Genomic DNA, 21,465 nt, shown 5'->3' with positions numbered 1-21,465 from the left:
CTCTTCCTACATAGGGAGAGGCTGTGTGTTTTAAAACCAGGTACAAATAAATGTTTCAAGTTTACTACCAATAATAACTAGACACATGACTTTGTGAAACAACTTACCTGAGGCAGTGTCTTTGTGTATAAGCCATGTCATGATGTAGGTGCTGATCATAAATTGTCTAGAAACTAGTTCATATAAAATAAACAGAGTATTCAAACTTGAACTAATTATTACAGAAATACTTGAATGGAGTCCCAGAGGGGACTGCATGTCAACCTGACAGGGTGATCAAACATTGAAAAAAGGAGTCAGAGAAGGCTTTTAGCTGGGCACCTCTTTAGATTGTTATTCATGGCTACCACTCAATAAATGCATTTGTGTGTACTGTTGTAGTCATTCTGGACCTGCAGCAGTGCATGGTTGTTGTCTTTATAGAGATGTGTTAATGATACAAGTGCAGTCTGAAATTCAACAGCTGCCCAGAAAGGAGACTGGCTAGCTTGTAGTAAGCAGAGGCGTTTGCAGCCTCAAATAAAGACCCTGAAAATCTATGCAAGGGGATAAAGATGAAGAACATAGAATCTGTGAACAGTTAAAGTGATATTGTACAGACTGATCTCCAGGGTGCTGAGGCTCTCAGAGCATCTGACCAAGGTATAAAGGGGAGCATAATGATGGGGATTATGCATCACTGCTTGGATTCCATACCTGTGTATGGATTGAAGGAACTTTTGTCTGCTAGTGGTACCGTCTGTCTGTGTTGCTGAGAGCTCAGCTGCTACCAGTCCCAATTTACTTCAGTGACACAAGTTCTTAGGTGAGTACCGTGGTCAGGCCATGCACTTGTGTGGGAAGTGCATATTGGCAGCTTATTTGAGCCAGAAGTGACTTTCTGTTATTAGTGACTTTGGAGGTGCTGAAGAGAAGGTATGGAGCTGATCCACAGACTGGGTCTTAGGAGACAATTAATTCCTTGCTCGGCTGTCTCGGAACCAGTGGGACATCTCCCAGTGAGCAAAGGTGTGACCCAGCCCCTGAGAGAAAAGCAGAAGTTGGAAACAAACCTTCCCCCACTGTAGCAGCAAACTATTTTCTATTATCTATTTTCTATTTTCTATTTCTATTTTCTATTTTCTATTAGACCCCATAATTTGCTTCTGGGAGGAAGGGCTGTTGTATCCTCCTGCCAATGATGCCTGCTTTTCACATGTTTCGAGTGTTAAACTCTGAGTAAACCCCTTAACATGGGCACACAATGCCTGTAAGTGAATACAGCCTGTGCAATCCAATAATTTATTAAACTTTCATCTTGTAAAGCCAGTTACAAATTAAAAAAGACAGAAGAAGGAATTTTATAATAGAAATGAGCAAAATTACAACAAATAGTAGTGGGAGTTATGTTTCAAGTGGGTTCAAGCTGCCTGCAGCAACCCAAGAGCCAGAACACAGAGCTAGTGAAGAGTTAGGACATGGATAATCAAGCCTAGTCTGATACATTAGAGATCGAGCCAGTGTATGCAGTGTATACAAAGTGTGGCTTCCCAGGTGGCCTCTGCATTCCTGTTCTCTCCCGTCTGTGACCTGGTCATCTTTTAATTCCTTGTGACTACAAGGGGGTGTTTGTGGGCTCCATCAGTCACGCTATTTAAGGCAAAACTCCAGTTGAAGGGATGATGCACAGCAGGGGCCACCCTCTTTGGCTGATTGTGTAGCAAGTACACGGTGTGTTTGCACATGCTGCAGTGCAGTGGAAATGAGAGGAGCAGGGGTTATGTACAGTATTTTTTCTTGTACTGTCACCCTCAAAACTAGTGCTCTGCAACACAGTATTAGTAATACTGGCACAATTTGATGATGAATTGGAATGGAACCTGTTCCTTACTGACTCCTACTTTTCTATGCAATTTCTGTTTCATAGCTAACAGGCCTTAGCTGCTGCTGCTACAGAAATGGAGACGGCCAATTTTAAATGTGGAAGAAGGCCCTGTAGTTTCACGGGCCTTTGCTTTATGGGATCCCAAGACTAGACAAGGGTCATGGAAAATGGCTCACCACCAGGTTTCTTGTTTGCTAATGCAACTAATTTATGATGGGACTGATACTGAATATTTTTTAAACAATTAAATCAACTTTCTGAAGTCAAGAGACTGAAGATGACTGTCTTTCATGGAGAAGAAAAAAATTCTGCTTCTTCAAATTGCAAGTAGCTATAAAAACCTCCAAGAAGCAGTTGTTTTGGCAAAACAGAATAGTTTTCAAGTTCTGCCGAGGACTAAAGACCTAGAGGAGACTGGATGGGGATCTGGGTATTCAGTGATGTGAGCTTGTTAAAATTTGGGGTGGGTGAAGGATTTGGCATTTGCTTACTGCAGTAAAGAGGAAGTAAAAATCTTGCCTGTAACAATTTATCTAGGCACCTATTAACTCAATAGGAAACAGTTCACTTAAAACTAAGTTTAGGGACTCGAGTCACCCTAAAATCCCCCCTAAAGAAAGAAGGATCTTAATGCAAGGAAGCTGCTCATCATAAATCTCCAACCTCCATCTAATACCTGGAGTTTGTGAAGAGCAGCTCTTCTGGAAATGCTACTAAAACCATCTCTGTGGGCTGTACAGGAGAACAGCAGTCGTTATTTTTTATGCAAGAGGTGCAGTTGCAGTGTGACCTTAGGGCCTGTTTCAGTGGTGCTAATGCCAGGGGTTTTCTCCTAGACTGGAGTATTTAGTAGTTCAACTGAAATGGCCACTTTTCACAGTTGTGTACCTGTGAACTTTAATTGGAAGGCAAACAACCACCTTGGGTGTTTTTTATTTGTTTCTTTGTTTAATACTCTCTCAAGTTTGACCTCTCCGTTGGACCACTTGGCTTCAATTATACAAAGGCTTTTTCTTTTTAAGACCAGATCAGATCATTAGCATATCCTGAAGAAAAAAAAAAAACAAACCCACAGTGATTTATATTTTAGATTTGTTTGCAAAATAAATAAATATTCTTTCAGCAGCCCATGCTGTGATCACATGATCCCAGATGTCTGCATGTTTAAAATTCTTAAGGAAGCTTAAGTCTGTCTCCTGTCCTGCAGAAATGATCCTTGTAAATTTTTCTGCCAGTATGACAGGTGATAGTGAAAGCAGCAGGGAGGACATGGAGGAGGAGGATGCTTCTGACTTTGCTTCTTTAAGATAAATTGTTCATCAAACAAGCAAGGGGAAAACAAGTTTTGGGTCATTAGTATTTCACAACAGTTGTAACTGTTTAATGTCTTTGGGCAGAGGTGCAAATCCTATGGTACTGTAGATGTCACTTCAGGTTTTAAATACAGTAGTCAGTTGAATTCTTAAAAAACATCTTTGCTACACTTGTGCTGGCAAGTTGCAAATACCCATGACTAAACTAGTGCCAGTTCATCTGTATCACCTAGTCCAGATGCTTGCATGACTGTCCACACTGGTGGCTGATTTGACACTGCAGCGTTTCTTCACGATCATGTTGATGTATGCTTTCATGATCTTTATTATCTCGCCCACCTGGGGAGAGAACACAGCAACACAGCATAAGCACTTTGAAAACCTCAGTGCGCTGAGGCGTACAGCACATTTTGCTGAAAGAGATTCCCCTTCTCCAAAGTCATGACACAATCAATTTTGCATGTTAATACTAAATGTGAACATGATAGTAAGAAGAGAAAGGCTTGACAAATTTGTGTGCTGCTGTAGCAACACTTTAAAATATTTTTAGCTCAAAGAAAAGCAGCTTCCATTCTACTATATCTTTCAAGTTTGTGGAACTCCCCATTCATCTACTCGAAAGGAATGAAAAAAACCCAGGCAAACTGAAAAGCACCCAGAACTCAAAACCCTTGATGCACTGGAATACCAATCAACCTCCTTCGCTTTCCAACCAGCCTATTTTTTTTGTTCATCCCTGTATTCAAGAAGAGGTACCATGCCCTTTAGGCTTCAGCTCCATCCATCTTTTCCCTTGGCTGTGTAGTCCATTAGTCAAGAGTTCTTCCACAGAAACCTCTCTATTCCTTGAAGCTTAACTGAGGTGGCTGTGTGCTTGCACATACCTGGGAGGTTTCAAAGAACATTTCTCTCTCATCCACTGTAATTTTGAAGGTGTTGGGCTGTGGTGCTCCAAAGAAAACAATGTGCTCATACTGGAAAGTTTCTAATGGTTTAGGATCCCCTCGTTTGTAGACAGACACATTCTCTGTGCTGACGCCAAGCCAGAGATCATTGGGGAATCCACCCTCCTTGCACTGCAGAAAGAGAAACATGACCTTTTGTATAAATGCAGTGGAGGATCAAATAATTTTCCATTCAAGAAAAAGCCCTCTGTTTCTGCTCTTATAGGACATTTCAATTCAATACACAAACCAGGGTACTTGCAGAATCTATGCTGGAGGCACTTCTGCTGCGAAGATTTGGAAGTGACACAGCTGTGAGTCAAATACTAGTTGAGTAATAAATAACTGTAATAGGGAACAGCTCTCATCAGATTTTAAAGTGATGTAGCAAGTCAATATTCCACTTCTTATTTTACAGATAATGCAGAGAGTGCAAGCAACTTCCCATGGTGATCCACCTCGGCAGCAGCAAAACTGACAGAAGGGAACTGTGGCCTCCTACTGCAGCAGGCTGAGCACGGTGCTGTACACTCCCCAGTCTGCACATTTTCTGCTGTACTGCTGCAGACCAGGATTGCACTTTTTGCTGGCAAGAGCAGCAGAGCTTTGTTTTATTTTGCCTTCACTAGCCACTGCTTTCTTAAACCCTTCTCTCCTCCCCCCTTCCACCACTATTCTAACAAAGTGGGAAGCCACTGTCTCCCTTCATTTACCAGGATGCCCTGCCTTGCTTGCTCTGTGCTCCCTGTGTCATAACTCTTGGGTATTGTGCTACTGCAGGCTTTCCCTGAATTTTTAAGGCAATATGTATCCAGTTCCCAAAATTCCCTTTCGTTACAGCTTTATCTGTTCTCCAGACTGATACCTCTCCTCAGCTGAGGTTTTAGAGGTTTATTAATCACTCACCTCAACATCAAAGAGGGTTGACCCATAACCTGGCCACTCCTTTACAATGGACATGTATTTCACCATGGCCTGATGCTGAGAGAGCCCCTGCAGCTTGGTCCATTTTTGTGCTATGCTTGCCCGAGCAGCTGAAAGCTCTTCTTTTACCCACATCTCCATCATCTGCTCCTCTTCCACCTTCTGCTTCTTTACAGACCCTGTCTTGAAGCTACGCTTCAATGTCCCTTCAAGGAAGCTGGTCCGTCTCCTCTCCAGAGTGTGACTGCTGCTGCTGCTCTTTGTTGAGTGCAGTATTTTGGATTTCAGCCTGTTAACTGGGTAGATTCCATCAAGGGTCCAGCTTATTTTGGAATAATCTCCATGAAGGTACTGCAGCCGCAGAGCTGCCAGACGCTGCAGAGTGTCCTCCGGCCCAGGAAAATGACCAGCTATGAGGCTTTCGTGAGCCTACAAACAAAAAGTCCCCCAAACTCATTAGAAAGCAAAAGCACACTTTATTCCCATCTGGGTCCATGTACAGATTCCTGTCACATATGCTGATCCCAGTAGGATAAACATAATTCAGGAGGTCAGAGCAGACATTGTAACAAATATGTCAAAGTCTGCAAGTGGTTGATATGGGGGGGAGAACACCCCTTTCTTCAAGCCTGAATGGGACAGAGATCTTTGAGGGGCTCCTATCCTGTACAGAAAGTCCTACAATGAGGACCTTTTAGGTCTGGAACAGATGGGAGAGACCAGATTTGGTGCAATTTGCCTACAGCTCCATGTGAAGATTATATTCAACATCAGTGTAATATATAATAAATTCAAGATTCTCAATCTCAGTTTCATTACACAAAAGCACCTCCCACCTCTTCCTCCTTCACCTGATGTCTCCACGAAATCTATTAACGGGGCTTTCTGCACATCCATCTAATGTCTGGGTAACACCTACTCTCCTACTGTTACTTCTCTTTGCCAGTTAAAGCTGTGTAGACTGAAAGCCTTGTCAAGAGGGAGTTTGGTACAACTGAGGTTGTAAGCAAGCAGCTACTTCTAATGATTCTCATAAATCATTACCCAAATTTCTCTGCCTTCAAAAATTAAAGACCAAGTTTAAAAAAAATATCATTATTAGTGTTTCATTTTTTTTAAGCCTTTGCTAATTTTTCTTGCTTTTGTTCTAATACTCATCTTCCCTAGAAAACTTCATGGTCTATCTGCTTAGTAGATTCCAGGCAAAAATCCAACACACTAAGTTCTTCTGCTACAACCAGAATTCCCACGACTAATGAAAGGTAAACCAGTTTTCTGTATCCTCTTGTGTGGTTTTGCTACCCTAGAAACCAAATAATTCTCCCAGAGTTTGCTTACCTGCTCAAACATGAAGGCAAATTCCACACCATCTTTGGGAACATTCTCAATATCCAAGAAGCAATAAAGCTTAAAATACAGTTGCCACTGTCCTTCCTCCTCTTCTTCTTCAGATCCAGCAAGTCTGTAAAACATAAAAGAGAATGAGAAGGGAAAAAACCAGTAAGGAGAAGTACCATGGTACTGGAATGTCCACAGTGCAAATCACAACCTGAAGGTAACCCTGCATTCTGAAATCCAGTGTTACATCCAACGAGGACTTAAAGGTTTAATGAAACATTCCTTTACCTTTCAAACTTGGCCAAGATATCAGCCACAATCACCCGACTCTCCACAGCACGGTCAACCTGCTGGTTGTGTTCAAAGAGTGCAAACATATTCCGGCTGTCCTCCATGGCCAACCCTCGGATCAGCTTTTCAACCACCTGCAAAAGCAGACACATCACACTGTAGGCACCACTCCCCCTTTCACAATGAACAATCAGTACCTCTTCAGAACACCTATCATTTCATACATCTCCATCACGTTTCTCCCTTAATGGCCATGTTTTCAGATTAAAGAATTCTAACCCTAAGAGATCATTTCCTGCAATGAAGTCATTACTTATTTTGATCATCCTTGCTTTTCTTCTCTGAATCTTTTCAATCTTTGCTATCCTTTTGAGGATGGGGGAATTAAAATTCTGCACAAGATACAGGCACATAATGGATTCAGATGTCATTGTGACATTCTCAGTTCCTCTAGTAACAATTCCACTTTCTGCTCTGTTTAGCACTCATGTTTTCACAGACATGACTACTGCAACCTGGAATCCTGCTTCTGACCTGCTAATGATTAAGTTACTGGTGGAATAACCCTCTCAGAAGGATTCCATTATGAACTGGAATCTCTCCTTGTCCAGAAACCTGCGTTTAGCAAGTTTCAGACAAAGGGCAGAACACCAGAAGTGTTTAGATTTTGCAACACAGTTTTCAAGTGATACTCTACAACCTGGGCACTGGCCTTGTAGAATAAGCTAAACTTTGCCTAAAGATATAGCAAAAGAGTTGTCATTAAAAAAAAAAAAAAAAGAGAGAAAAACAGGAAATAAAGGGGAAAAGGGTGTCCCTTCAACAGACCCACTCTCCAGACACAGATGTGCTCACATCTGGTTAATTCTACTGATGCATTACCTCCCCAGCGCTGGTGTGGGAGTTGATGGTTATTTTGCAGGAGCCACCACCATGGCAATACACTGTCGTGGTCATTTCCTCACGGGTAAGAAGAGCCTGTATTTCCTCCTGGGAGGGCACAAACTCCCTCGTCTTTGTTCTCTTCAGGGAATCACTTATGAATTGTGCATACCTATCTATTTCTGAGTCTGGAAAGAGATCTTTTACCCTAATTGTAAAGAGAAGAAAAAAAACCAAAAAAACAAAAAACACAACATTACACAGTGAACAACACATTACTCTAGAAATGAGACTACTGCAAGTAAAGAGCTTGGGAGACTACTGCACGTAAAGAGCTTGGTAGAGATGCTGATGTCGAATGCAACCACACAAAAATCAAGCTTATTTCCTAAACAATACAATCTGCTTTCAGTGGTCATTTGAAAGACACTACAGTGGCATTTCTCAGCAATGTATGAAATAAGCAGTTCAAAGTTTCAGGAGTTTAGTGACAGCTGAACACAGCAGGATTGACATTGTCAATTTACAAAACTGAGAATAAAAACTGTGAAATCAAATGTAAACTTTTTTATTTATTCTTAATGTTTTTGATTTTTTTTTTAATTTGCTGGCTGTGTTTGAGCCACTTCTACAGTATTTTTGAGAATTAAGAAGACAGAAAGCAGATGCCTGTACACTGTTCTCTCCAAGACCAGCAGGTCTAAGTATAACATTATTTGCAACTCTAGTGATAAAAGAATGAAATGGCTCCATGGAGTATCTGCATCTCTTAGACCCAGGCCATGGATGTAGCTATTTGGTGTATTGACACAAAACTCATCTCACTCTTTCCTAGCTTGCAAGGAATCAAATAGATTTTATTGATCTTTCTCGTGATTAGGAATGGAGCAAGGTTACACAGCTGCAGATCGGACCCAGTGTAGACTGCCTTGTAAAGCTGCATTAGATGCTGAAGATCACTTGGGAAGAAATGTAAATTATTTATTTTATGAAAATGGGAGGTCAAAACAGATTAAAAATACTAACTATAAGCATTATGTGCTCAGTTAAAGAAACCCTGAAAAATTATAAATTGGATTTACAGTATCTCTTCTACTACACAGTATGCTTTTTGCCTGTGCTAGCTGCAAGGTAGGACAGATTTCCATGAGAATGAAAGTACAGACCTGACCTTTCCTGCAGCTTGATAATGTTTATATGTACATTAGTTAGCAGCAGGTCATCAGCTGTAAATCCACTACAACAGTGTCTCATGGTATTCTGTTTGGGTAACTTGCACAACAGATGGGTGGCAAGGGGGGGAGTATGAATGCACAGAAAAGCTGGTGGTAAGATTTGGGCAAAGGTAGGAGGCTGGAGCACCACAGGAAGATGTTTGCCCAGCAAGAGGGTGAGACAGGTAACTACAACAGGCAGTGGAAGATCAGCAGAGTCAAAGGAAACAAACTGCAAAGAGAAGAGACAAGAAGAGACAAAAGAGACGTTCACCTTCGGAGGTGGAACTTGAGGTAGCGCAGGATCCCTCTGCTGGGCAGGAAAGTGCAGCTCATACAGGTCATCAGCTGCCAGTGGTGCAGGTTCCCAGTACTGTTGGGATGTGGCATGTGGTTGGTTTGCTTGATGAGCTGACAGTACACTTCATCACGGAGGGGCTTTAAATCATGGCAGGTCTGCAGGATGCCTTGGATGATGGGTATGGGGTCCGACACTGTCTCGATTTCCTGAAGGGAGTTAAAGATCTTCACTGCTTCATCCTGTAAGCTGCTGTAACCCTTCTCTTGTTGCACTGGGGAACAACCACAAAGATGACAGGAGGTGAGCATCTCCCTCATTTTCTACTGGCCCAGCAGTACTACAGTCAACTGTACTCCTCTGTCATGGAAGAACAGCAACCTGAGCATTAGCGCATACCCTGAACTTAAATTTATACTTAAAGGTCATTAATGCTTCCTCTCCAAATGTTCAAATGCAGTTTTAATTTGTATTTGCCAACATCTGATTTGTCACCACTCCCAGTCCATTTCTGGATATACTGCACAGAAAAGCAGAGTAATATTTTTAGGGGAAATGAACATTGAAATGTTCATTTCAGGTAGTTCAGGGTTCAGTGTCTGCAATCAAGGTACTGGAATGTGGCCACTGAAGCCTGGCGTGTGTAATTCCAAAATTCTGTGTTGTGCCTGTATTAGCTTTGACCCCTAGACCAACAGAGAACTTAAGCAAATTGCTCTACCTCAAATGCATCTTATACCTATTGTTTAGATTTAAAATGCTCAAACCAAAACTTGAGTTTTTTGAACACCTAAATGTCTGCTTTTTGAACTGCTCAGACATGTGTGATACCATTCAGATGCAGGCTTGCATTCTCCTTTGCACATCTCTGGGGCTTTAGGCCCTTCTGAATCTCCTGTACAGCCACTGCTTCCCCAGTGGCCATGTATTAACTGCACAATACAAAGACACAGCTCTAAAATTAAGTTCCACGGTGTAAGTGTTTGCTCTGTATTTCTCCTGTATTTCAGAATTTTTTTTCTGTGCTTTTAATCTGACATGTAATTGGATCCTTGTATTGTGACAGACCTAATATCCTTTCACTTTCTCCATGACAGTCTTCTGGCCCCAAAAACTTCATTTTGAGGCTGAAGAATCCTGCTCTCTATTTAGTCACTTAATTGTAGGCAAGTTCTTCAGTACCTTTGATCTATCTCCCATATCTCTGAGGAGATGTAGAAGGCAAAGCTGTATCCTGCACTCAAGATGCAGGTGCACAATATATATACAGCTGCACAAAGACTTTATTTTTCCTTTTCTAAGCTTTCAAAACCTTACATTAGCTGTTTTGTTTCTGTACTCACCACTAGAGTTGACATTTTCATAAAGCTATGCAAATTGATGTTCACTTTCCTAAGCACAGCTAGATCACTACCTGTGTGGCAGACTGTTTTTCCCAAACACCTTGCTTTGATTGAAATTAATTTCTTAAAAGATTCTGTAGCTCAGTCATTCCACATGAGAGATTCTTCTGTAGTTCTTTACCAGCCTTCAGTTTCAATATGTCAAACAGCCTGTTATCACCAACAAATCACTTTGGTTTCTGGTGGCCCATTACTCTAGCTCTTTCATGTTTCTGACACTTTTGAAAAAAGGGTTCATTTAGTCTGGTTTTACAGCAGCTTCTGTAGAAATACTACCTCATTTCCAGCTGCACGATGTAATCCTGTTGTAGTATTTCCACTGGAGCCACTCGCAACCAGCTGTGGCCAAAGGATGACAGGCTGCGTGTCCCCTGGATGGATGATAAAACTATCTGCCCCCATTTACTCTAAGATTCAATGTTCCCATGATAAGAGGCAGTGAAAATGGAACACAGTCCAGAGAAGAAAGGAAGAGAAGCAGACTGCTCCCTCCCTGAACCCTGTGGGCCAAACTGCCCCAAAAACACTTCACCTGCACACAGAGAGCTTACAGACCCATTTTGTGGTGCTCAGGCTCCTCACTGGCCCTCAAAATGTGAGTGGATTCTGCCACTTGGGTAAAATACTTACAGTTGACACTGACATCTCCGTAGGGCAATGGGAGCAGTGGGGAATGCAAGGGGTGCTGGGTGTATCGCAAGATTGGGTTCCTCCTGTACGTCTGTTCCACTACTTCAAAGTTTGTGCTGTTTTCCTGGAAAAGAAAGCAAAAAATCACTATCCTCAAATAGACACAGTCTTTTACAGGATGCCCTTACACATTGAGGTTCAAGCTCAACCAGCTTTGTCTAAATTTCTGTAGATGTCTAGGGGGACTAAGTGATCAAAGCATAATCTGTATCTGAAAATTACCCTGTACGTTATTTCTGAAAATTAAACACAAGAATAGCCATGCTACATCACCCCACAGGTCACCAAGCACAGAATCTTGCCTCCAAAGTGTGACTTGCATAATATAGGTGGCATAATCCCTCTCTCCTATGTCCTTCAAGCTTTAAACAGGACATGGCTAATGGACTTTTTACCACAGATCAACCATTTTCAGTGTGTAATAGTGAGCCTGTTCTCAACTTGTCTGGTTGTACTCTATGTGTTTACAGAATGAACAACCAAAATGCTCCATGGTGCTCAAAATCTGGGCTTGTCACTACCATTCTCACTGGATCACACTCTTCTGCATTTTGTCCAAGACTTCTTCCTAATAATACATTATGTTCCTTTTGTCCTTGAATCCCGAGCTGAAGTTTTACTTGGTTTTCTACAATCACCCCCAGGTCTTTCTTCCTAAATACAAACTATCTAATTGCATCTAGTCTAGAGTTCATCACAAACACATTTCTTCTGAAATTTACTTTGGTATGTCTTCTTAAATGATTCTACGTTTATTTGCCAAAGTTTCTGGCAAGTTTATTCTCAAAAATTACTTCTGTGGTAAAATTTCTGCTATTTTAAAGGGTGTTTTCTTTCCACCCTTTACTATGATGTTTAACCATGCAAGCCTAAGGTATGAAGAGAACTTCAGGATACATTGAAGTCATATGGCTGGTAGGAATGGTATGTTTGTATTTGTGTCTGGAGGATGCTTAGGAGCAGAAAGGATGGAGCAGAGATTTGCAAATACTCGACAGTGTAATCCTGCATGCAATTTTTAATTGCACAGAGTTGCAGTCTAGACTTATGCAGATCAGCTAGCAAAATGAATTCATGTAATATTTGATTATTTTTGTTGTACAGTTATGTGAGTTTACTTTTTTACCCTTTTCCATTCTCCCTTAAGACAGTAACCCCATTTTTTGCCACATTCTCAGCGATGACTGGGTTAGGCCAGTGGTGGTCTGGCTGCTCTCAGCTCATGTGGGGATTCGCAGGATGCCACGTACCCTGATGTCACGAATGAGCTGCTGTGTGGGTGTTTCTATGGGAACCTTGCTGTCAATGACACCCTGAATGGCAGAGGCCCAGCGCATGGCTTCATTCAGCAGCTTCGTGTACAGCCTGTAGGAGTGCTTCCGCCCGTGCACTATGATGTTCCAGTAGCCTGTGCAGAAACAAAGGTGGAAACAAAGCTGGAAGGTGAAACTGGCTTCCATATTATGTAGCTGACTAGAGGTTAGCAAATGTGACTTCCATCCACAAGAAGGGCCAGAAGGAGAATCTGGGGAACTACAGGTCCATCAGTTCAGCTTGGTACCGGGGAAGGCAGTGGAGCAGATCATCTCTCAAGGAGAGCAGTGGAGCTGGGGAAGGGTCTGGAGCACAAGTCCTGTGAAGACTTGTGGCTGAGGGAGCTGGGGGTGTTCAGTTTGGAGAAAATAAGGCTCAAAAGGGACCTTATTACTATCTACAACTACCTGAAAGGAGAGTGTAACCAGGTGGGGGTCTGTCCCTTCTCCCAGGTAACAAGGAATAGCACAAGAGGAAAGGACTGCCAACAGACTGTCCAAGGAATTGGTTGAGTCACCACCCTGGAGGCATTTAAAAAATGTGTAGATGTGGCACTTAGGGACATGGCTTAGTGGTGGACTTGACAATGTTAGGCTAATGGTTGGACTTGATTATTAAGAGAACACTGATTCTCTTTTTGCCTATGGTTTGTGGCTGATGTAAAACCCCTGCTGCTTACATAACAGTACACGGTGTGCCTGGTTAAAATCCACTAGGTAGACATTAACAACCCCATTGTCAAAACACATTTATCAGTAGGGAAGTCCCAGTCCAGATTTTGGTAGAAAGACAGCTTCCCAAGATGGAAGTCAGTATAACCTGACTACCTGACTGCCAACCAGACAGCTCACTTTCACAGACAGCAGTTGGACTACACCATCCTGCATTGAAAAATGACCACTCTACGCACAGCACCTAGTCAGATTGCCAAATCAACTCTCAGAACTTTTAAAAATATGTTTGACAACCTGAGAGAATGTGTCAAGGCGATGGCAATTCTATCTGCCAAAGGCAGCCCCAGACATCTGTTGATACCAAAAATGTGAACGCTTTCTTGTGAATAAGCAGAATAAATTTCATCTCATCATGCTTTACTAAATACTTCCAGGTTCCAGCCCTTTTAAAAGGTATCTCAGACAACTCCAGTACTCAAATGTCCAGTATTTCAAGTCTTTTTTTAAGGTTCACAGTCTTTGTTGGGGGATTAAGTCTTCAGCACATAACCTGGGTTCCCTTCCAACTCCTAAGGCAAGCAGTGGAGGATCATGCCATATCCTGCCCTCCCAGAACTCTGTCATGTTGCACAGAAAGCAAACACAGACCTTTGCTATCTTTTGTTTCTATCAAGTTGAGTGGTACCATAACACATGCACTTTACATCCCTTACAGTGTATGGGATGGCTGCTATTTAAGTGGTTAACACTGACCCCAGAGACAAATGTAGGTCATGCTACAAGTGACAGTTCTGAGATGTACTAAAATTACTGTCCACTACAGGAACTCACACCTGTTACCTTGCCTGGGGAACACTGAGACAAGCAGTGGCTCTACTCAGTGAAAAACATCAGCACTGTGTCGGGTGTGAGGCACTTACAGTCACTTGCACACTTTGCAAATCTCTTACGCTGTCCATGGGCAGAGACGTTTGCAGCCAGACACAAAGCCTCAGGTGACATCAAGACTGCCTTCTCAACATGCCACACCCCTGCAGTCCTGCACCATCCCCTCCTCAGGAGCTGCACACCTGGAGCCTGCTCTTTACCACCCTGTCCCTCTCACCTGTGTCTTTGAAGACCCTCTCGTCGGGCTGCACCACGGAGCAGAGGCTGTTGAGCACGAGCGTCCCGAGCTTGGCAGCCGTGCGCTCGGACGACTTGTAGTAGTCGAGGGCAGTGTTTGTCAGAACAAACCAGCGCTTCTTCATCTTCAGAGAGGACATCTTGTTGCTGCTCTGAACCTCCTTATGAAGCCAGCCTGGCAGGGAAACACAAACATGTCATTGCGTGCATCTCTTGCTCCCATGGTCAGGACAAATAGTTTCACTGTCATTTTAGATTGGTTGCAAAATAAAAGGGAAAAAAAAAAAAAGATTAAGAAAATCCAATCCTTCAACAGAAAAAAATTACAGCCTGCATTGTTAAAGCTGTCAAAAAGATAATTTTCTACTCAAGAGGTGTAAACAGCAATGTCCACCCACAAGGCAAAGTGTTCAGGAACAGTGGGACTGAACCAAGAGGCTCAGAAAAAACAAAAATATACAGATCTTCCTGAATATAGGCCTTTGTGTCTACTCTGCTGTTACAGAGACATCTTATTATGAAGAGCAGAGCATACCCTGCAAAGAATCACTGCTTTTTCTCTTTGACTAATGAACAACACCAGATAAAAGGAACTGTTGCCTTGCAATTAAGTATTTTGAACTTAAGACACTCAAACTGTTGTCTTACAGTCTCCTTTTTATCGTTCAATCTCCTTGAAATATTACGGTGGAAGGCTTTTTCCACATTTTTGGTGACCCTTTTCTTCCTGTTCTTCTGCCTTGCCATGACCACTCCATGATCTTTATTTCTTCATACACATTTCTGCAAGATGCAAGGCAATTTGCTCATGTACTTGCTTTCCACAGACTGTATCAGGAGTGCCTTCATACATTTAAGACCATGTGATGAGCTTATCACATGGTCTTAAATATTTTTAAATATAGAGGAAATTAAAAAATATTTAAAACAAATGGGTGAATATTTTGCAATATATGTGTGATCCCTACTCAGGCTCTTCCATTTTCAACTAAGCTCTGACTAAAGATACAATTTAAACCTTTTGCTCAACCTCAGAGAATTTCTCTCATCTCACTTTGTCTACCATAACCAGGTTAGTTTAGCTGAGGACAGCAGCAATCCCACAAAGATCTCTCTCCCTCCCTCCCTCTCTATGTGACAGGTGTCAGAAGGAACTGAGCTGCCAACAAAAGCCACAGTGTCATGTTATAGTCCATCTAAGCCAGCTGCTCCTCATCAGCAGCCATGCTCCTTCCTATTCCCTGGTGGCATTTGCCAGACATGTTTAAATAGGATAGAACTATCATCAGAAAATGAAACATATGAAGCACTTTTTTTTTTTCTTCACCTGGCAGGGAGGTAGAGGGGGACAGAGAATGACAGTTTTTGGGGAGCAGCTAAACCCTAGACTGAGTTGGCAACAATCAAGTCTCTCTGTCAGATTATAAGCAGAAGATGAGTTTCACATGTAATTGCATGTATTTCCTTTCACCTCTCACAAGGAACTCCTGGCCATCCACCTTGGATTCGCCTTTGGGTTTCTGCAGCAGGGAGATCCAGTGATGCATTTCCTCAGGAGTGTCGCTGTTGCAGTGAATCACGCGATTGGCTGTGATGATCACGAAAGAATTTGGTCTGCCAGAAAACAAAAGCATTAAGCTTAGTCATAGCCATGCAAATAATTCACAGCACACACAAAGTCATGCTTTTTACCTTCCCATAAACAGAAAGACTTTCTGAATACAAACTACAGAGGAGTGCAGAAATACTTAAGATGATCTTTTCTTCAGTTGCTCTGTCAACTGATGAATGCAGAGAGCAGCTAAACGAAATGAAACATCTTTCAAAAGCTACTGCCAAAGACTAGAAAATATTAATTGGCTAATAAGCAACTGTAAAATGTCCTTGGCTCATTAGCAAAGGACTTTGATTGGAGTGAACCAGTGCTTGTACCACTGGGCTGAGTGGTACAGCCATTCTTCTTGTACTTATTAAAACCAGTGATGCAATAGCAAACACTGGTCTCAGCAGGATCAGCTAAAACATGTTTGGGACTGGTTTTACAAAGGATGAGCTGATCCTGACAAAACAGAGGAAAAACTGTTTTGTTGCTCCTGGATAACTGTCCTTCTCTTGCACCTGTATCTTACCAAAAGAATATTCCCAATTCTGTACAGAATTGATGCTTTACAGAAAAACAGAAAAAAATTTATGCTTTACAGAAAAACAGAATAGAAGTATGACCAGTTCCAGGAAGATAGACTCATAAAACCTTTGAAAGCAAAACCAGATTTCTATGAGAAAACAGAGAAATTGAAAAGTAGAATGCAAGTATGAAGCAAAAGGTGCAATCAAGCTCTGTTAGAAAAATGCATAAACCTATGGAAGATCAAAATCAGCTGCATAAAAATGTTGGTTGAGAATAAGCATTCTCCTCAGAATTTGTGTAACATTGCTTCAAGCACTGATATTCCAGAAAAGTATACCTCAGCACATACATAAACAAATGTCCAAATGTTAAGCATACTATTTGTTCCTAGTTTTCACGGGTTCACAGATTAATTATGAAGAGTACAGACTGAGAACCACCTAAAATGTTTTCATCAATGAAATCTTAGTTCACTTCTGAAATGCATTTTCTAAACTACTAAAAACAAAGTCCTAGCAACCTGTGTCAGAGCCCAGGGCTCTGTCCCCATACCACAGAAATAAATAACTTAATGGCTAACATTTTACTTCAGCACTGTGGTGAGTATCTTTGCCCTGGCTGAACCTGTTAATATGTGGGAAATAATTAAATGTTAACATAAAGTGATATGAAATGTCCAATCATCTCTTCTCTGAACTAACTAACTAAAGGTCTGTGCTCTGTTGCATTGCAAAGATATCGAGAATAATACATATTTCTAAATTTATCCATTTTTCTTCCACAATGTCGTTTCTATCCCCTAAATCTACAAAATTGACCCAAAATTACTCTGGTGAAAAAACTGAAGCACTCCTTTTGCTGGACATATTTGTCCAGTGGTAATGGTAGATAAAACTATAATTTTCTGACATTGAAATTATACTGTTTTCACTTTTAGGAGCTGAAGAAGAAACTCTGACTTGAAGACAATACATACATATATGGACTTCATGCCTACGAAGTAACAAGGCTGAAACAAGCTAAAGATTTCAGCTATGTTTATTTTTTTGGCAAAAAATACATAGGAGTTTAAACAAATACAAACCCCAAAGGAAACCTGGACCTACCCACAAAAATATTGTAGGGAGTTTCTGATTTAAGAGATGGTCAGATTGTTGTACCTACCTATCAGGATTGTCTGAGGCACAGACAGAGTCAATAAGCCCAACATCCAGGGTTCCCTGTAGAGTGAAGAAGACACAGATTGCATTTTAGATTACAGGTGTTCTCTTCTGTGAATAGGACTGGAATTGGAACCATTCATCTGAATTCCAATAGCTTGAGCAGAAATGAACACACAAGAAAGGCACAAGTGAGTCATCTTTGCTCCCTAAACAGCATAAGATGTGCAAGGGACTCCACAGAAATGGAGGAAAAACAGTTACAAGTTTCCAGAGGGTATTATGAATGTCTGAAAAAACCTTAGCTATTATCTCTGTACTGGCAAAATACATAAATACACTGTTTTTCCCAACTGCTATCTTCTGTCTGGAATAACTGTGACCCAGACTAGTCCTGTCCAAAGACATTTTATCTGTGTGAGGCAGCCTCCCTCTTCTCCTCCAACTGAAAAGAGCCATCTGTGTTCAAGCTGAGCGACCCACAACAAGCACCACGTTGCCCTCTGCTTACCCTCTTTGCTACCAGCTTTGCTGTTTCTTTATAATTACCAGTGTCCAAGTTTCTTGCACTGCTTTAGAAGTACAGCGCTGCACGTGCTGGAAAAACCTGCACAAATAGTTAAACACAGAGGGCTCCAAGCATGCCCACAGGCTGGTTGCACAGTAACTCACCACAGCATTCTTTGGATTGGCCTGCTCATCCTGCATTTCCCTCAGCTGCTGTGCCGTAGCGCTGTGTACTCGGCTCAGAACATTAAACCAACCACTGCCAACCAAAACAGAAGCAGAGTTAAACTTTCAGCAGTGAAACTGGCTCGAGAACGTGATCAAGGAACCTGGAAAGATTTCAGTGGGAAGATTTCTTCATTCACAATTTCCTGAATACTATGTCAAAATATCTCTTGGGCTGATCATACCAGATTCCAATGCCTTCCTTCCTCCTTATTTATCCATGAAAATTCTGTGCACGTTCTTCAACCCCCTGACAGCTGCTCCTGCAAAATCCAGTTTTCCACTTGTTATTCAAGGAACTCTTAAGTAGGCAGTGGCTTTACAGGGAGCCCATGTCAGCAGACTGAGAAGAGCATACAGCACTTGTAAAAACAGGGTTAGCTGGGAATCTTCCTGGACTAGAGTCCTAGAGACGCCTGGGAGCCTTCTTGATTAGTCTCTCTCTGATCTGCTAATAAACTTGAAAGTCATATGGCTGGCAATTAATCATGGGTTTGTTTATAAGTGAATTTGGAGTGAAGTTTTTTGTCTGCGAAAGGGCTTCTCTTACAGACATATCTGGAGGCTAATCACTGCTGCAGAAAAAGCAGATTCTTATCTGCAGCTTGCAGTGAGATCAGCAAACATCCATACTTCATAGAGGATTCTCCAACTGGATACTCTGCAACATCTGCTAATCTGCCCTTTGCTACTGCAAGTGCTGGTGCTTTCTTCTCCCTCAGAAGAGAGACTGATAGGGCATAGACAGAGGCCACATTTGGTTTACACTCATCCTAACAATTCTGCAGTGTTATCTTAGGGCATGCCTACTGCAGTTGTGGAAATTCTGGGTTAAGAAGTTACTGTTCTTTCCACCACTGCTCCCTACATTTGCCCATTTCTTGTCCATGCGGCTGTTCTTCAGTCTATTTCTGTTAAATTGTATCCAAACACCTTCCCCCTTTCTCTCCTACACCAAAATGATAATAAACCCTAAATAACTTCACAGAACCAGTAGATCAGAGAAACAGTTACACTGTCAGGGCTGAGAGAGCAAAAGCCTTGGCAGAAGTGGGAAGACATGAGTGGCTGGGGACAGTAACCTCTTGACTTGGCTTCGCATGGCCAGGACAGGTTGTCCAACCTGCCCTTAAACAACTGATTCCCACTGTCTGGCCAGGATGCCAAGAAGGAAGGACGTGAGTCACTTGTTTGCTTTGCACTGGGAAGATTTTATCAGATGACACTACAGACTCTGATAAGCTGCAGCCTTTTTCTGTCTCCTGGATAAAACCCAGCTGCTCTCGCAATCATTTACAGACAACATGAATAGACTTTTTGTTTGATTCAAGATTCCATTAAATAAATAAATCAGCTATTAGATGTTCCAGTTTATATTAAGGTTTGTGTGTCTGCTGAAGTAACCCTTGAATTCCACATGCTCACAGCCACATGAGAAGCTGGCAGTCCTGTGACTGCCAGACTGAACCACAGCCTTGGTAGCTGTAACATCAAGTCCCCACAGTAGGTGTGATGCAGCCCAGGAAGCACGAAATGACACTCTGGAACAAATCCCCCCTTTTCTCCAGTAGAAGGGAATTGATTATGTTTCTCAAACTCTCCCATGAGTAGCTGGGTCAGGCCTGCACTGAATGAACAAACCTAACAAAACTCCCTGTTGTACCTGGCATCTTCTGGTGACTCTGCAACGATGTGGTAAACTCGGTCTTCTGTCACAATGTCCAAGGCATTCTCCTTTTCATGAATATCCACAATCTCTCTGGAACACAAGAAAGCACAAGAGCCAAAGCTAAAAACCTTTCACAGGCCTGAGTTCCATCTGGTCGATTCTTTCACATCAAACCCTTCACCACACAGAAGGGAAAGCACTGATTCAGATGGCTTGTGATTCTGACAGAAATACAAAACTCCGCCAATACATATCAAGATCTTTAAAAAGATCTGTACAGTTAAAAACCAAAGCTTAAGGGATTATATGGATTTTCAAGACACCAGCAGACTAAATTGAAGAGACAAGAGGGAGGCTGATATAGAGATCTGTTTACAAAGTCAGGTGTGCCATTCTTTTTGGCACTTTATGGATCTGCATAATGCTAATAGATGACCAGTCTGTCCTCCTACAGCAGGAGCTGAGGAATTGACTATGGCAGCAGAAAGAGCATTCAGGACTCAGGAAAAGGCACAGTACATGCTGCCAAATTCAAATCCCGCTGTGAGCTTCATAATACCTCTGTGAAATGCCTGGAGAAGCCAGAAAACAGATGGAGTCTGGGTAGGAGAGAACGCATGGGGTATGTACTTAATTAGCCCCTCCTGGTCTGGCTCCATCCATGGCTTGGAAAGAGCTTCTGTTGGATTTTGAAAGGCAAGACTGGGAAAAGAACTATCAAGTAATTGCAGACTCCCTCCAGAGTAAAACTAGATGCAGTAATTGCCTTTTCCTTCCTTTGTTTCTGATTCTCCAAGCACCATGGGAGATACACAGGCCAATGAACAGCAGCACTGGACCCTTCACTGCTGATTTACACAGTGAATACTAGGGATCAAAGGGATTTGCTTTTGCACTCACTTTGCCCTTCTGATATCAATAGTCCCCTTCAGCTTCTCCTCACTATCATTCTCGAAGTACATCAGCTTGGACTCTCGCAGCACAAACCAGCGGCGTTTCCAGTTGCGGCGTGAAAGGGTTGACATCCCGCCGCCTTTTTTGTAGAGCCAGCCTGACTTGAGGGCCTCCTGCTTGGTGCGGAACCACATGAAGGCCTCGTTCTTCAGGACACACCAGCGCCGCCGCCACGGGTTCATGAGACCTCCTGCAAAAGCGAGGCAGCAACATTTCAGCAGACACGCAACGGGGGCCATGCTTCCATTCTGAGCCTGCTCCCGGGCAGGGAGAGCTGCCGCTTCAGTTCCTACATCAATAAAAGGAACTGAAGGAGAGAAACAAAGCTCTGCCTAATTTCAAACATAGAAAGAAAACAGAACAAAACTAGTGAAACAAAAGCAAAATACAGAAATACATGCACTACTCAAGTATTTTTGTTCTGACTTAGTTTCGTAGCTGAGAGTGAATCATTTAAGCCCATACCAAGTAGGCACAATCAAGTCTCAGTGGCAAAAATATCTCTGACACCAAGCTGTCTCTTTATTTGTTGTTTTAAATAAAAGAAG

The 21,465-nt window shown here is 42.2% G+C and overlaps 1 protein-coding gene and 1 long non-coding RNA gene across 4 annotated transcripts in view; one reads left to right on the top strand and one right to left on the bottom strand.

Moving 5' to 3' along the window:
• Nucleotides 1-1,267: 1,267 nt before the first annotated feature.
• The window catches only part of LOC121335518 (unconventional myosin-X-like), an 88,027-nt gene continuing 67,829 nt past the window's right edge, over nucleotides 1,268-21,465 (bottom strand). For all 3 annotated transcript variants that reach the window (XM_041403759.1, XM_041403760.1, XM_041403761.1), the window contains 15 exons: nucleotides 20,864-21,107; nucleotides 19,958-20,053; nucleotides 18,235-18,328; nucleotides 17,567-17,622; nucleotides 15,746-15,888; nucleotides 14,255-14,449; nucleotides 12,412-12,569; nucleotides 11,102-11,225; nucleotides 9,045-9,342; nucleotides 7,557-7,764; nucleotides 6,672-6,808; nucleotides 6,384-6,507; nucleotides 5,028-5,474; nucleotides 4,062-4,253; nucleotides 1,268-3,516 (listed from right to left, as the gene is read on the bottom strand). In XM_041403759.1, coding sequence (XP_041259693.1) covers nucleotides 3,403-3,516; nucleotides 4,062-4,253; nucleotides 5,028-5,474; nucleotides 6,384-6,507; nucleotides 6,672-6,808; nucleotides 7,557-7,764; nucleotides 9,045-9,342; nucleotides 11,102-11,225; nucleotides 12,412-12,569; nucleotides 14,255-14,449; nucleotides 15,746-15,888; nucleotides 17,567-17,622; nucleotides 18,235-18,328; nucleotides 19,958-20,053; nucleotides 20,864-21,107 — 2,630 coding nt within the window. In that variant the 3' untranslated portion in view covers nucleotides 1,268-3,402. The remainder of the gene's footprint in view (nucleotides 3,517-4,061; nucleotides 4,254-5,027; nucleotides 5,475-6,383; nucleotides 6,508-6,671; nucleotides 6,809-7,556; nucleotides 7,765-9,044; nucleotides 9,343-11,101; nucleotides 11,226-12,411; nucleotides 12,570-14,254; nucleotides 14,450-15,745; nucleotides 15,889-17,566; nucleotides 17,623-18,234; nucleotides 18,329-19,957; nucleotides 20,054-20,863; nucleotides 21,108-21,465) is intronic.
• On the top strand, nucleotides 4,269-6,135 carry LOC121335520. Its single transcript, XR_005952583.1, has 2 exons — nucleotides 4,269-4,641; nucleotides 5,222-6,135. It is a non-coding gene; the product is annotated as an uncharacterized LOC121335520 (long non-coding RNA).

Source organism: Onychostruthus taczanowskii, unplaced genomic scaffold, assembly GCF_017590055.1.
Source record: "Onychostruthus taczanowskii isolate IOZ18803 unplaced genomic scaffold, ASM1759005v1 scaffold20, whole genome shotgun sequence".
NCBI lineage: Eukaryota > Metazoa > Chordata > Aves > Passeriformes > Passeridae > Onychostruthus > Onychostruthus taczanowskii.
Note: the sequence above shows the minus strand (reverse complement) of the source record. Positions and strands in the feature narration are given on the sequence as shown.